The 13,236-nt window shown below is 37.0% G+C and overlaps 1 protein-coding gene across 1 annotated transcript in view; it reads left to right on the top strand.

Moving 5' to 3' along the window:
- RAB1A (RAB1A, member RAS oncogene family) overlaps window positions 1-12,829 on the top strand; it is a 31,151-nt gene extending 18,322 nt beyond the window's left edge. The window contains exons 3-6 of the mRNA XM_044264102.1: window positions 4,551-4,646; window positions 8,734-8,829; window positions 10,659-10,790; window positions 11,018-12,829. Coding sequence (XP_044120037.1) covers window positions 4,551-4,646; window positions 8,734-8,829; window positions 10,659-10,790; window positions 11,018-11,215 — 522 coding nt within the window. The 3' untranslated portion in view covers window positions 11,216-12,829. The remainder of the gene's footprint in view (window positions 1-4,550; window positions 4,647-8,733; window positions 8,830-10,658; window positions 10,791-11,017) is intronic.
- Window positions 12,830-13,236: the final 407 nt, after the last annotated feature.

Here is a 13,236-nt window from a genome sequence, read left to right as displayed (position 1 = left end):
ATGAGGAGTGCATATAAAGCACTTGTACTGCACACTGAAGTATGTTGATTGCCTTGAGGAAAGTTAAAGCACTTACATAGTTGAGTGAGCCAAACTAGCTGCTTTTTCCGTTTTTTAAATTTGTTTCTTTTTTGTTTTTATTTGAAAGAACAACTGACAAACTGTAGTTATGTAGAATTTGGTGGCATTGGGCAGATATTTTCTCAAATGAACTGAGACTCATTTCAAGAAAAAAACCTGATAGCATTTGCTGCCTGTAATAAAATTGAAGCTTTCAAGGGAAGATTACAAGTTTTCTAAACTTAAAATTCACCACTGTGAGCTTGGTAGCAGGTCAGATACTTACTGTGACTTCTGTTGGATGACCATATTAATGAATATCATTAAAAATATACATAATTCTGGGGTGCCTGGGTGGCTCAGTGGGTTAAACCTCTGCCTTTGGCTCAGGTCATGATCTCACCGTCCTGGGATCAAGCCCCCATTGGGCTGTCTGCTCAGCAGGGAGCCTCCCCCCACCCACCCACTTGTGATCTCTCTATCAAATAAATAAATAAAATCTTTAAAAAAAATAAAATTAAAAATACCTTATTTTTTTTTTGAGATTTTACTTATTTATTTGACAGAGAGCACAAGCAGGGAGAGCAGCAGAGGGAGAGGGAGAAGCAGGCTGATGCAGCTTTGATCCCATGACCCTGGGATTATGACCTGAGTCGAAGGCAGTTACTTAACTGGCTGAGCCACCCAGGCCCCCCTAAAAATATTGTATTACATATAATTGTATTATATGTAACAGCTAGTGAAACCAAGGAACTACTAGAATAAAACATAGGCGGCTCATAATCTTGTGTGAAAATACTTTCTAACATGGAAACATATCAGGAAAGGATTGTTAAATTTGCATTAAAATAAAGGTCAAACACATGCAAATGTAGAAAACATGATACTAGCAAAAAATATATGTATGAGGAAGGGATGACATTCTCAATATATAAAGCACACTTACATACTAAATAAGAAAAGGATGTTTGTCCTGATGGAAATACGGGCAAATACATGAACGGGCAGCTCACCAAAGAAAAAATACACGTTGACAGTAAATACGAAAAGCTCAGTTTTATTGTAATTAAAGGACTTTAAAACTAGGTAGTACTTAATTTTTATTAAGTTAGCAAATATTAAAATCAGGAATCATCCCTGTATTAGATCAGCAATGCTGGGTATGTGGGAAGAATCTGGAGTCTCTTGATGAAAATGGTTATAGCCTGAGGTGTCTGTATTTTAAAGAAAATCCTCTTTGGGATGCTTATTGATCTAAGTCACACATTTTCAGTACTGCCTACCTACACACAGAGTTGCCTGGGAAGCATTTAAAAAGTACTGATTCCGGGACGCCTGGGTGGCGCAGTTGGTTGAATGACTGCCTCCGGCTCAGGGCGTGATCCTGGAGTCTCAGGATCGAGTCCCACATCAGGCTCCCAGCTCCATGGGGAGTCTGCTTCGCTCTCTGACCTTCTCCTCGCTCATTCTCTCTCTCACTGTCTCTCTCTCTCAAATAAATAAAATAAAATCTTAAAAAAAAAAAAAAAAAATAAGTACTGATTCCCCAGTCCCTAGAACAGAGATGAGCTGCACGAAGTATAATGAAATACATAAGCTATGAGAGCACAGAAATACATACGCTGCAAGAGCTGTGAGAGCACTGTTGGCCAGGGAGTTAAAGAATGTTTGGGCAGTCGGTATTTCCTGAGCTCAAAATCCAAGAATAAATAAAAATTATGACCCAGGGGCTGGGGATTAGGAGGTATGCATAAAGAAATGTTGAAAATTTGGACAGAAGGAAGAGAACGTGCAGTGGCTCAGAGGCATGCAAGTAAGGCAGATTTTAGGCACGTAAATAAGAATTCTAACAAAGCATTAATAGTATTTACAGCAAAATACATGTCATGTGGGAGTGCTAAGTGAATATTTATTGCACTCTCTTCGTTCACTTTCTGTTGTACCTGATACTTATTAGGCACTCATTTAGAAAGAAGTAAGTTTTAAAAAATGAATACCTAGTATTGGTGACCAGCATTTTGTCAAATTTCATCAGTGCTTTAAAAAGATCCTTTTACCCAGTGATTTTTGCATGTGTATAAATGTGAATATATGAGGAAGTCAACATGGCTACCTCTAGCCACTTGGAACTCTCTTGACACATTTTACAGTTTTTCTTTCCTTTTCTTTTCTTATTTTTAAAAAAGATTTTATTTATTTGACAGAGAGAGATCACAAGTAGGCAAAGAGAGAGGGGGAAGCAGGCTGCCTGCTGAGCAGAGAGCCTGGTGGCGCTCCATTCCGGGACCCTGAGATCATGACCTGAGCTGAAGACAGAGGTTTAACACACTGAGCCACCCAGGCGCCCCACATTTTACAGTTTCTCTTAAGAGATCTGTTTTGTTTTAATTCCATGGACACATTACATTCAACATTATGGAGACTTGCCCACACTGTTTTCATTTCTTCCCTTACTCTTTTTTGGAGTGTTGTAATGCGAATCCCAAATACGTCATTTCACTCCTTTATACTTCTTACAATGCATTTCTAAAAATTGGACATTTTGAGGGTGCCTGGCTGGCTCTGTTAGTGGAGTATGTAACCTTTGATCTTGGGGTTGTGAGTTCAAGGCCCATGCTGCTTTGATTACTTAAAATCTTTTTAAAAATGAATAAAAACTGAATATTTTCTTATAACAATGTCATTGTCAGCTTACAAAATAAATTTTGCTGAATGTCTCAGAAGTGTGGTATCACAGATGGTTTGAATCAGGATTCAGACATGGTATATACATCCCATTTGGTTGTTTGCAGCTCAGTTTCTTAGAGTTTTTCCAACCCCCTTTTTTATTTATGTATTTTTAATGTCTTTTACTTTTGGCAGAATCTGCACAGTTCCTTATATAGATTATCCAGCATTTTAGATTTGTCACTTTGCTTCTTTGTGGTGACTTTAAACTTGTGCCATTATCTCTCCTGTTACTGTAATTGGAAGCCCCAGAACTGTGCTATTCTTATGGTAGCTACTAGCCCTGTGGCTTTTTACATTTAAATTAATTAATTAATAAATTAAATTTGAATAAAATTTAAAATTTGGTTCCTTATTCTCACTAGCTGGTGGTTACTATATTGACTAGCACAGTTTATAAAACCTTTTCGTCATCAGAGTTCTGTTTGATAGGGCTACTCTTAATAGATTTAGGCCCCTCTTTGTTGGCAGAGTACCTGCTAAGATTATTCAGTTTAGGTGGTGATAGCCTGATCTCCATTCACGTATCTTTTCACAAACATTTTCACTTTTTTTTTTTTTTTAAGATTTTATTTATTTGTCAGAGAGAGAGAGGGCACAAGCAGGGAGAGTGGCAGGCAGAGGAAAGAGGAAGAGGCAGGCTCCCCACCAATCAAGGAGCCTGATATGGTACTTGAACCCAGGACTCTGGGATCATGACCTGAGCCAAAGGCAAATGCTTAACTGACTAAGCCACCCAGGCATCCCACATTTTCACTTTAAAGAAAAAAGAAGTTTTGTTTCCATTCTGAATGTCATAACAGATGACTTGAGGAAAACAGGTGTAATTTTAAAAGTTTATTTATTACTGGGTTAAACATTGTTCACACAAAAACTTGTGCACAAATGTTCATAGCAGTATTTTTCATAGTAGCCAAAAAGTGGAAACAACCCAAATGTACATCAGCTGATGGATAACAAAATGTTATTCAGCCATAAAAAGGAAGAAGGTACTGGTACATGCTGTAACATGAATGAGCCTTGAAAACTTCAACTGAGTGAAAGAAGCCACACACAAGAGGCCACATCCATTCACAGGAAATGCCCAGAATATGCAAAGCCACAGGGACAAAAATTACATCAGTAGTGGTTTCTGGGGTCAAAGGGGAGATGAGGAAATGGAGAGTGACTGCTACCAGGAACAGGGTTTGCTTTCAGGGTGATAACATTCTGCAGTTAAATTTATGGTGATGATTATACAACTTTGGGAATATACTAAAACCTACTGAGTTGTGCACTTTAAATTGAATTTTATGGTATGTGTATTATATCTCAATTTTTATTGATCAATTTTATTATATATGTCATAGCTAGGAAGTAAAATTGACTTCTTAAAAAAAACTGGAAGAGAATGACGTGAGCCATTTCTTTGTGGTGAATATATTGGTTGGAGGGTCAAAGGAGCAAGAATTTTGCTAATTAGCAACTAGAAAAGTCATTTGTAATCATTGAAAATATAAAACCTTTTTTGATATGGTGTATGTAAAGAATTTGCCTAGAGATGTTTGGTAAAATTAAAGAACAGCTATTGAGAAAATCCTAAGAAGAAACTGCTATTAGATAGTGTATTGTAATCAGAACATGAACTGAGTACTGGAGTGGGATGAAGTAGCTGTTCTCAACATGTTATGGCTTAAAAACTTTATCAAACTTTGTAGATATAAGTTGACATATTTTATTTCCTCTATTGAACATTAATTTTACTTGACTTTTTTTCTTTTCAGGATGATACATATACAGAAAGCTATATCAGCACAATTGGTGTGGATTTCAAAATAAGAACTATAGAGTTAGATGGGAAAACAATCAAGCTTCAAATAGTAAGTCATTTTAAAACTAGAATTTGTTTCGGGAAATCATTTTGGTAAACTTAAAATGTATTATTTGTCACTTTTTAACATGCTAAAATTTAAAGGATCTTAATCACGTACTTGTGATAGAATGGTAGAATAAGAATTGTTTAGATTAAAAATGACTTCTCTTGTTGAATTTTATGTTCATAAAGTAAAGAAATACATGTTGTAAGTTATACTTGGTCCTAGTTTTTTCTTGTGCTTTTATCAGTGGGGGGAGGGGGGATCCTCAGTTGAAGTTTACCTTGTCTTAATAGTCCAAGTAGATTGAGCTTTTCCTGATGTCTTTTACTGGAACAGTAAAGAAACCTTAGGAAAGGGTTTTCATATGTGGCTAGTTGGAGAGTTTTATTTAGTTCTTTTGTATTTATTAGATAGTGTGTACCAACTCTGTAGAAACAAGAATTATTGGAAAGGAATTTAACTTTTTATCATTTATGTTAGTGTTTGTTCAGAAATAGTTTTACAGCTTAGAAAACTAATGCCAGGAGATTTAATGACTTGCCTGCAGTTACTGGTAGAACCAAGTGACTTACAGATTGCTTTCCTCAGTATTTTGTTTCTGTGCCATCCTCGCCCCCTTATTCCTTTGATCCCCAACCCTGAATTAAAAACAGGCAATGGTAGTAGTTCAGTTGTATCACCTTTATATAGGGTTTGGGCATTACAACTGTGGACATATCATTGTTCTTCAAAAACATTAATTTCTGGGTCTCTTTTGGTATTGACTCTTCGTACAAGGTAATAGAGAACCACTGGCTGCCAAAAGGAGTTCTGGATTTGGAGTCAGAAAACTTGAATATATTATCCTCACTCTGGTATATATTGTCAAAGAGTCATGTGTTTAACTTAGTTCAGCTTTTTTCTTGGGACTCCATTTCTTATCTCTAAAAGGACCATGATGATACTTGATTTACTAACTTACAAGGTAGTTGTGAGAACCAAATCCAGTAACTCTGTGTCTGTGGATACAATAATGTGTGTGAAAGCCTGTTGTAAACTTCTGGGCATTACATAAATGTTACTGGTTATGTGACATACCCAAATAAATGGATGTTTGACTATTTTTTTAGTTGCTCCCTTTTTCATCTGCCTTTGGTAAGAAAAAAGGTACATTACAAAAGAACTGGATTTTGATAAAAGGAGCATACTTAATACTACAAATTAGGACTTGCAAGGATATGGTTATCAGAGATAGCTTACTCTAAACCAGTGAACAGATAACCTTCCATATTGATTTTTCCCATTTTCTGTAGAGTGCCAACTTATACTTGGTACCACAAAGAATATTGCCAAAAAAGGTGTACCCAGCTGTCTAACTTAGTTACTGATGTGAAATGATTATATTATGTGTGATCATTGAGCTCATAAGGGGTTCGAGTGTGTATTTGTGAAACATCCATTTATTGCTCCTTTCCTGTGGCTGGAAGGCATCTTACAGGTCAGTCGCTCAGTCTTCCTTTCATCTTCAGTAGGAATTTCCTTTTCCTATCTGGTGCCTTATTTTAAATACTTCTGGTAAGTTCACCATTTTTCAAAGCAGCTGGTTTCATTTATAAATAACTTCTGATTGTTAATTCTTTATATTGAGCTGAAGCCAGTTTCCTTTAATTCCTCATTCCTCTGCCTTTCGGAGCCACCTAAAACATGATTAATTCATTTTCTGTTGGCAGCCTGCCCTTTAGGTTGTCTTATCACAGACTTCTACCTCTGAAGTCAGTCATTGCTTCCAAAACTTTTTACAATTTGGGTCACTCTTGCACATTATAGGAGTGCCTTTTATTAAAATGTAATTCCTAAAATCAAATATGAGATAGAGTCCAGCGAGTGTGAACTACATGGGATAAATTTTCTCTTGATTTGAACTTTGAATTTTTTTCTCCCCTGCATTTCAGGATTCATGCCCTTTTCTCATAATTAATCCATTCAAAGGTAGATGCAAGATTACAGACATGAAGGAAAACAGAGCCCCATAGGAAGAGATGCCATTTCAGTGGGAGAGACATGGAAAAATCAGTTACCTTGTGATTACAAGGGTTAATGAGAATTAGATACCAAGAGTGACCAGTTGAAGAGGAAAGTACTGTTAGGATAAGAAGTCACAGGAATTTTCAGAGTGGCAAGGAGACAATTATTTACGTTAGTGTTTGTTCAGGAATAGTGTCTTCCTTTTCTTGTCTAACTTTGCTATCTTTGTGAAAGGGGTCGGGGGGGGGGGTGGAGAAGGGAACTGATATTTTTTTATGGAGCAGCTTCTGTAATCAGGCTAGGCATTTTACAAACATTAGTTCATTTAAACCCCTTTAGCAGTTCTGTAAGGTGAGTGATACCGAGGATCTGTAGTTAAGTCAGGTTGCCTTGACTCCAAAGCTCATGCTTCTCCATGGATATCCTAAAAGAATTTGATACTCCTCACTTAAACTGTATGTGTAAATAGTCTTCTGTGCTCTCAAGCTTAGCACTTTGGACAGTAAAGGTAATGAAGCTGTGGTGACTTGTTTGCTTTAGATTAACAGTTAACATTTTACCTTATCGATTGCTTCATCCTTTTTTTTCCTGGAGCATGCTGAATTACAGACATTAAATTTACTCCAAAAATACTTGACTGTGCATCTCTATTTTACTGTGTAACGCCATTTTCACATCTAAAAAAATTGACACCAATACCATAATATCCAGTCTGTACTCAGATTTTCCCCAAATTGCAACTTGTTTTTAATACCCCTGTGTGGGCTGGGTCTTAAAAAAAAAAAAAAAAGGAAGTGGTTTCACTGAGTGTTCCTGAACCTTTAGTTTTGCCATTTAAGATGTTAGGGGGGATCAGTTGTCAAGTTGATGGATATATTCCAAAACTTTACAATTCCTCCCTTTAAAGGCTGTTAGGGTTCCTTGCTGGCTGGGTTGATGGACTATTGATCTCATGGTTGTTAAGTTTGAGCCACATGTTAGATGTGGAGATCGCTTAAAAATAAAATATTTAATTTTTTTTAAAGGAGGCTGTTGCTTTTTAATCTCCATTTGTCTTAGGCATCGAGTCCATTTTTTAAAATGGTAACCATTAAGTAACCATTGTGCTATTACCCCATCAGTATTATCTTTAACCAATTTCTTTTAGTGGGGTAGTTAGCTATTCTAATTGCACAAATAGTCATTGACTAGGGGCACCTGGATGGCTCAGGGGTTAAAGCCTCTGCCTTCTGCTCAGGTCATGATCCTGGGGTCCTGGGATTGATCCCCACTTCCAGGCTCTCTGCTCAGTTGGGGGCCAGCTCCCCACCCCCCCACCGCCTGTCTGTCTACTTGTGATCTCTATCAAATAAATAAATAAAATCTTAAAAAAAAAAAAAAAGTCATTGACTAGGAGTAATTCAAACAAAATTCTCATTGCTGTCCTTAAAACCAAGGCTTTTAAAATTTAACAGTTGAGTTTGCCTCTTGATGTTTTAAACAATTTGTTTTTTAAACCCAGAATTTTAACATAAGCATTTGTTTTCATTGCTTGAGCCTATATGGTTGAAGTGTGGTAAATGGATCTTAAAACGAGTTTTATTAAGATATGGAATCATCTTACATTGTTTTTCCTAGCACTGAGATAGTATCTTACTGAGATAAAGTGCTATCTTGACTAGTAGTTATCTGAAGTAGGTCCTTTCAGTGCATGTTCTAACAAGTGATTCTCTTATTTGTGAAAGGATACAGTGTTAATGAGGTGTGAGGCTAGCAGCTTTCCTAATTGAGTCAACCTGTCTCTGCATTCATACTGAATGCCTTGCACAGTGCTAAGGGTTATAGGGAATATGAAAAGTATGATACAGTTTTCGAATAAGTTTACTGGGAGCATTACAGCAAGCTAAATTAAACGCATTACCTTCTTTTCCGAATCTTCAGGTATTTGGCATGCAGTTTAGGTGTGTATTGAGGGTTAATGTTTCCATGTCAAATCTTGATAATCTCTAAAACTATGTAAATTTTAAACTCTCCTCCCTCTTCCTGCCCTTTCCCCCAACTCTTATTTAATGTAATTGTTTGGATTTTTTGATTATTTTGTTAACAGTGGGACACAGCAGGCCAAGAAAGATTTCGAACAATCACCTCCAGTTATTACAGAGGAGCCCATGGCATCATAGTTGTGTATGATGTGACAGATCAGGTAAGTTCCAGGAGGAAACTGTACTATTGTGACAAAGTAGGAAGTTCCCACTTGATAAATTTCAGATTCTTTCACTTTGTACATATGGCATCAGTGTTATTTACATGGCACAATACTTTGTCTACTCCCAAATATAAAGGAGTCACATTGGAAAACATTTAAAGCAGTACTCTTTTTTAAACAGGTACATTGGTATTTTTCTTCCCTCCATTATTTGAATATCTAATAAATTGGCCAACCAAAATTTTTTTTTTTCCCTTATTTTTTCATTTGGTAAATAGGAAATTTAGTGATTGGTTTTATGTTTGCTTTCAAGGGACTCTCCTTATATTTATTACCAACTAACTTTTTGATCATTTTGGCAAGAGTTTGTAGGGAGCTGTGGATGGTTCAGTGTATACTGTGTTTTTGGTGCAGAGTATTAGCAGGAATTTGTTAGTAATTAAACCTCTTAGTTCCCAAAAGTGAGATTAGAGGTCTTTGCTTATGGAGGGTATGATTCAGAAATGGGATGAGCTGGAGGAAGATTTTTTTTTTTTAAAGATTTTATTTGACAGAGACACAGCTAGAGAGAGAACACAAGCAGGGGGAGCAGGAGAGGGAGAAGCAGTCTTCCTGCTGAGCAGAGAGTCTGATGTGGGGCTTGAACCCAGGACTCTGGGATCACGACCCGAGCTGGAGGCAGACGCTTAATGACTGAGCCACCCAGGCGCCCTGGAGGAAGATTTTTAAGAGGACAATGAGGGGCCACCTGGGTGGCTGTCTGTTGAGCAGCTAACACTCGGTTTCAGGTCATGATCTTGGGGTTCTGGGATCAAGCCCTAAATGGAGCTCCATGTTCAGCAGGGAGTCTGTGTCCTCTCTCCCTCCGTCTGTCCTCCCATCCCTCCTCCTGTGACGCCTCCTGCATGAGCCCTCCTCCCACGTGAGCATGCTCTAAAATAATCTTTAAAAGAAAAAAAAAATGAGTATTTAAGTTTAGCTGTTGAAATAATGTAGGGGGTATAGAGATAGTGTAAAGATGGTGGTCCAGGGGCCACAAGTACTCTTTTGATCAGAAAGAAAATTTCAGGGTCCTTTTTTTCTATCAAAGAATGAAGATAAACTTTGAATATTAGAATTTATTTTTCTTGTGGCAAATGTTAAATTTTAGCTCAAATCTGAAGTAGCTAATTAGGAGATAACTAGAATCATAGACTTTGGTCAGTGCCATTAGAAGTATTGGACAAGGGACACCTGGGTGACTCAGTGGGTTAAGCCTCTGCCTTCAGCTCAGGTCATGATCTCAGGGTCCTGGGATTGAGCCCCACATTGGGAATCTCTGCCCAGCAGGCCTGCTTCCCTCTCTCTGCCTGCATCTCTGCCTACTTGTGATCTCTGTTTGTCAAATAAGTAAATAAAATCTTAAAAAAAGATTTCAAAAACCAGCTGTTTATAGGTGTGCTAAAATTGCATATTCCAGGGTACCTGAGTGGCTAGTCAGTTAAGCATTTGCCTTTGGCTCAGGTCATAGTCCTCCCTCTCCTTATGCCTGCTGTTCTTGTGCTCTCTGGTGCTTGCTCTTTCAAATAGCTAAAATCTTTAATTTGAGCTGTAGCTTATTGATGAACTGTTTCTCTCTTTAAGCCTTCAAATTCTAATCTCTTTTCGTACAGGTACTGATAGTCATTTTAATATTTCACTTCACTTCCTTCCCAGCACTGCAGTTGTTATTTTGTAGCTAGAGTTGTCTCACTAGGCCAGGAAAAGACCTCTGGTTTTTACTTGCTTATTTAGAGTGATTGTGTTCAGAATTGTATGATCATTCTTAAAAACGTCTGTCTTCTTAGGAGTCCTTCAATAATGTTAAACAGTGGCTGCAGGAAATAGACCGTTACGCCAGTGAAAACGTCAACAAGTTGTTGGTAGGGAACAAATGTGATCTGACCACAAAGAAAGTAGTAGACTACACAACAGCAAAGGTATGTTTCAAGTTTGATTTTCAAACTGAATGTGAGTGTTCAGTTTGGATGATGTGTGGGTATGGAGTCACCCAACAGCCACAAGCAGCTGACAGCCTTTACAGTCCGGGCACTGTCTGTCTGGATTCCGTAAACTTCAGTCTGTCCTCAGTCCCCATTTCAGATGATAGAAATGTACTAAGTGGGAAAAAATTTTCAGTGTTAATTAAGCCTTACTATTCTCTTAGGAATTTGCTGATTCCCTTGGAATTCCATTTTTGGAAACCAGTGCTAAGAACGCAACGAATGTAGAACAGTCTTTCATGACGATGGCAGCTGAGATTAAAAAGCGAATGGGTCCTGGAGCAACAGCTGGTGGTGCAGAGAAGTCCAATGTGAAAATTCAGAGCACTCCAGTCAAGCAGTCAGGTGGAGGTTGCTGCTAAAATTTGCCTCCGTCCTTCTCTCACAGCAATGAATTTGCAATCTGAACCCAAGTGAAAAAACAAAATTGCCTGAATTGTACTGTATGTAGCTGCACTACAACAGATTCTTACCGTCTCCACAAAGGTCAGAGATTGTAAATGGTCAATACTGACTTTTTTTTTATTCCCTTGACTCAAGACAGCTAACTTCATTTTCAGAACTGTTTTAAACCTTTGTGTGCTGGTTTATAAAATAATGTGTGTAATCCTTGTTGCTTTCCTGATACCAGACTGTTTCCCGTGGTTGGTTAGAATATATTTTGTTTTGATGTTTATATTGGCATGTTTAGATGTCAGGTTTAGTCTTCTGAAGATGAAGTTCAGCCATTTTGTATCAAACAGCACAACCAGTGTCTGTCACTTTCCATGCATAAAGTTTAGTGAGATGTTATATGTAAGATCTGATTTGCTAGTTCTTCCTTGTAGAGTTATAAACGGAAAGATTACACTATCTGATTAATAGTTTCTTCATACTCTGCATATAATTTGTGGCTGCAGAATATTGTAATTTGTTGCACACTATGTAACAAAACAACTGAAGATATGTTTAATAAATATTGTACTTATTGGAAGTAATATCAAACTGTATGGTGATAAGTATTGTTTTAATTCTTATGGTTAAAGGGAAACAGAGCCTTGCATTATACTCAAAACAGCCATTTGTGTGTGCAACCAGGGCACTATAGACCTATCTTAGAGCAGCATCCAATATGCTTTCCAGATAATATACCCAGTATATGACCTAGGGTGGCTTCTGTGTTGTGTAGGGATTTAACCAAGCTGAGTGGTTCAGGAAAACAAGTTTAGAATGTATGCTACCTATTCTATTATCCTCTGCTCCTTCTCTAAAACCATTTGAAATGGCTTCATCAATCAACATTTTGTTCTGTGGTAGAGGTGGAAAGCAGCACACCTTTCTTAATTGGCAAGTGATCAGACTAAATTCTGTATGTGCTGATATTGTTTCTTCCATGCTCTGAGTCACATGTCAAACTATTTTATCCTCCACAATTACATAATTTAGGTTGGAGGAGAGAGTTAAAGCATTAAAGTAGAAACAGGAAATTTACTATTGATTGCCCTAATTTTAGGAATTATATCCCTAAAAATTAACTAAAAACACAAATGCTAGGTGGGAATGATAAATGAGAAAAATGTATTTATTTCAGTGGAATTTTGCACATGTGAAATTTTGTTAAATAGGACCTTAAAGGGCCTAAGATTTGTTTTTATTGTGGGAAACAAAAACCTTTTGCTAACAATGACATTTTGAGGTGACAGAAGTCAAAGATTGGGGTTGAAATAGCAGCCAAAACATTCTCTACTTAGACACTTGGGATGTGGCTGTTGGCAACACGTTTTATGGTGGGATCTTTAATCCAGTGATAAAATTTAATCTAAAAACAAGCCAAAAATGATAGGTTTCTTTATTTTCACTAAACAGGCAACTGAAATACATGGTACAAAAATAAGTGGTAAGATTATTGTAAAATGAAATGGACAGAATAAATATTCAATTTAATTTTTCCATCTATGAGAATTTCACAATAAAATCATAGTTTACTTTGTATTATAGATGTGCTTGTTGGATCTATTCATCCTCGCATAAGGCAACTGAAAATCCCTCAAGTTTTACCAATAATTTTTTGGTAAAGTTTTTTTTTTTTTTTTTTTTTTTTTAAGTGCTTCAAAGGTTTGGTTTTTGCCTTAATGATACAGTGTAAAGGGGGAAAGAATTCAGAAACTTAATTCTAAAGTAGATGAATGCTACAAATGTAGTGTGATGCTCTTCAAACTGGCAGCTTATTGGTGAGTTAATAAGAACGAACATTACATGAATTTAAGATGTAAGCATATTTACATACTTATTTAGCTTTGAAAATCTAGTGTTCTTTCCCCCGTGGCAGTCAAGACTGGGGCTTACAGCAAAATGTTTCAGCATGCTTCCCTATTTGCTTTTTCGCGTAGGACAATAAATGCAG

This window comes from Neovison vison, chromosome 8 (assembly GCF_020171115.1).
Source record: "Neovison vison isolate M4711 chromosome 8, ASM_NN_V1, whole genome shotgun sequence".
Classification (NCBI taxonomy): domain Eukaryota; kingdom Metazoa; phylum Chordata; class Mammalia; order Carnivora; family Mustelidae; genus Neogale; species Neogale vison.
This window is presented reverse-complemented; position numbering and strand designations above follow the sequence as displayed.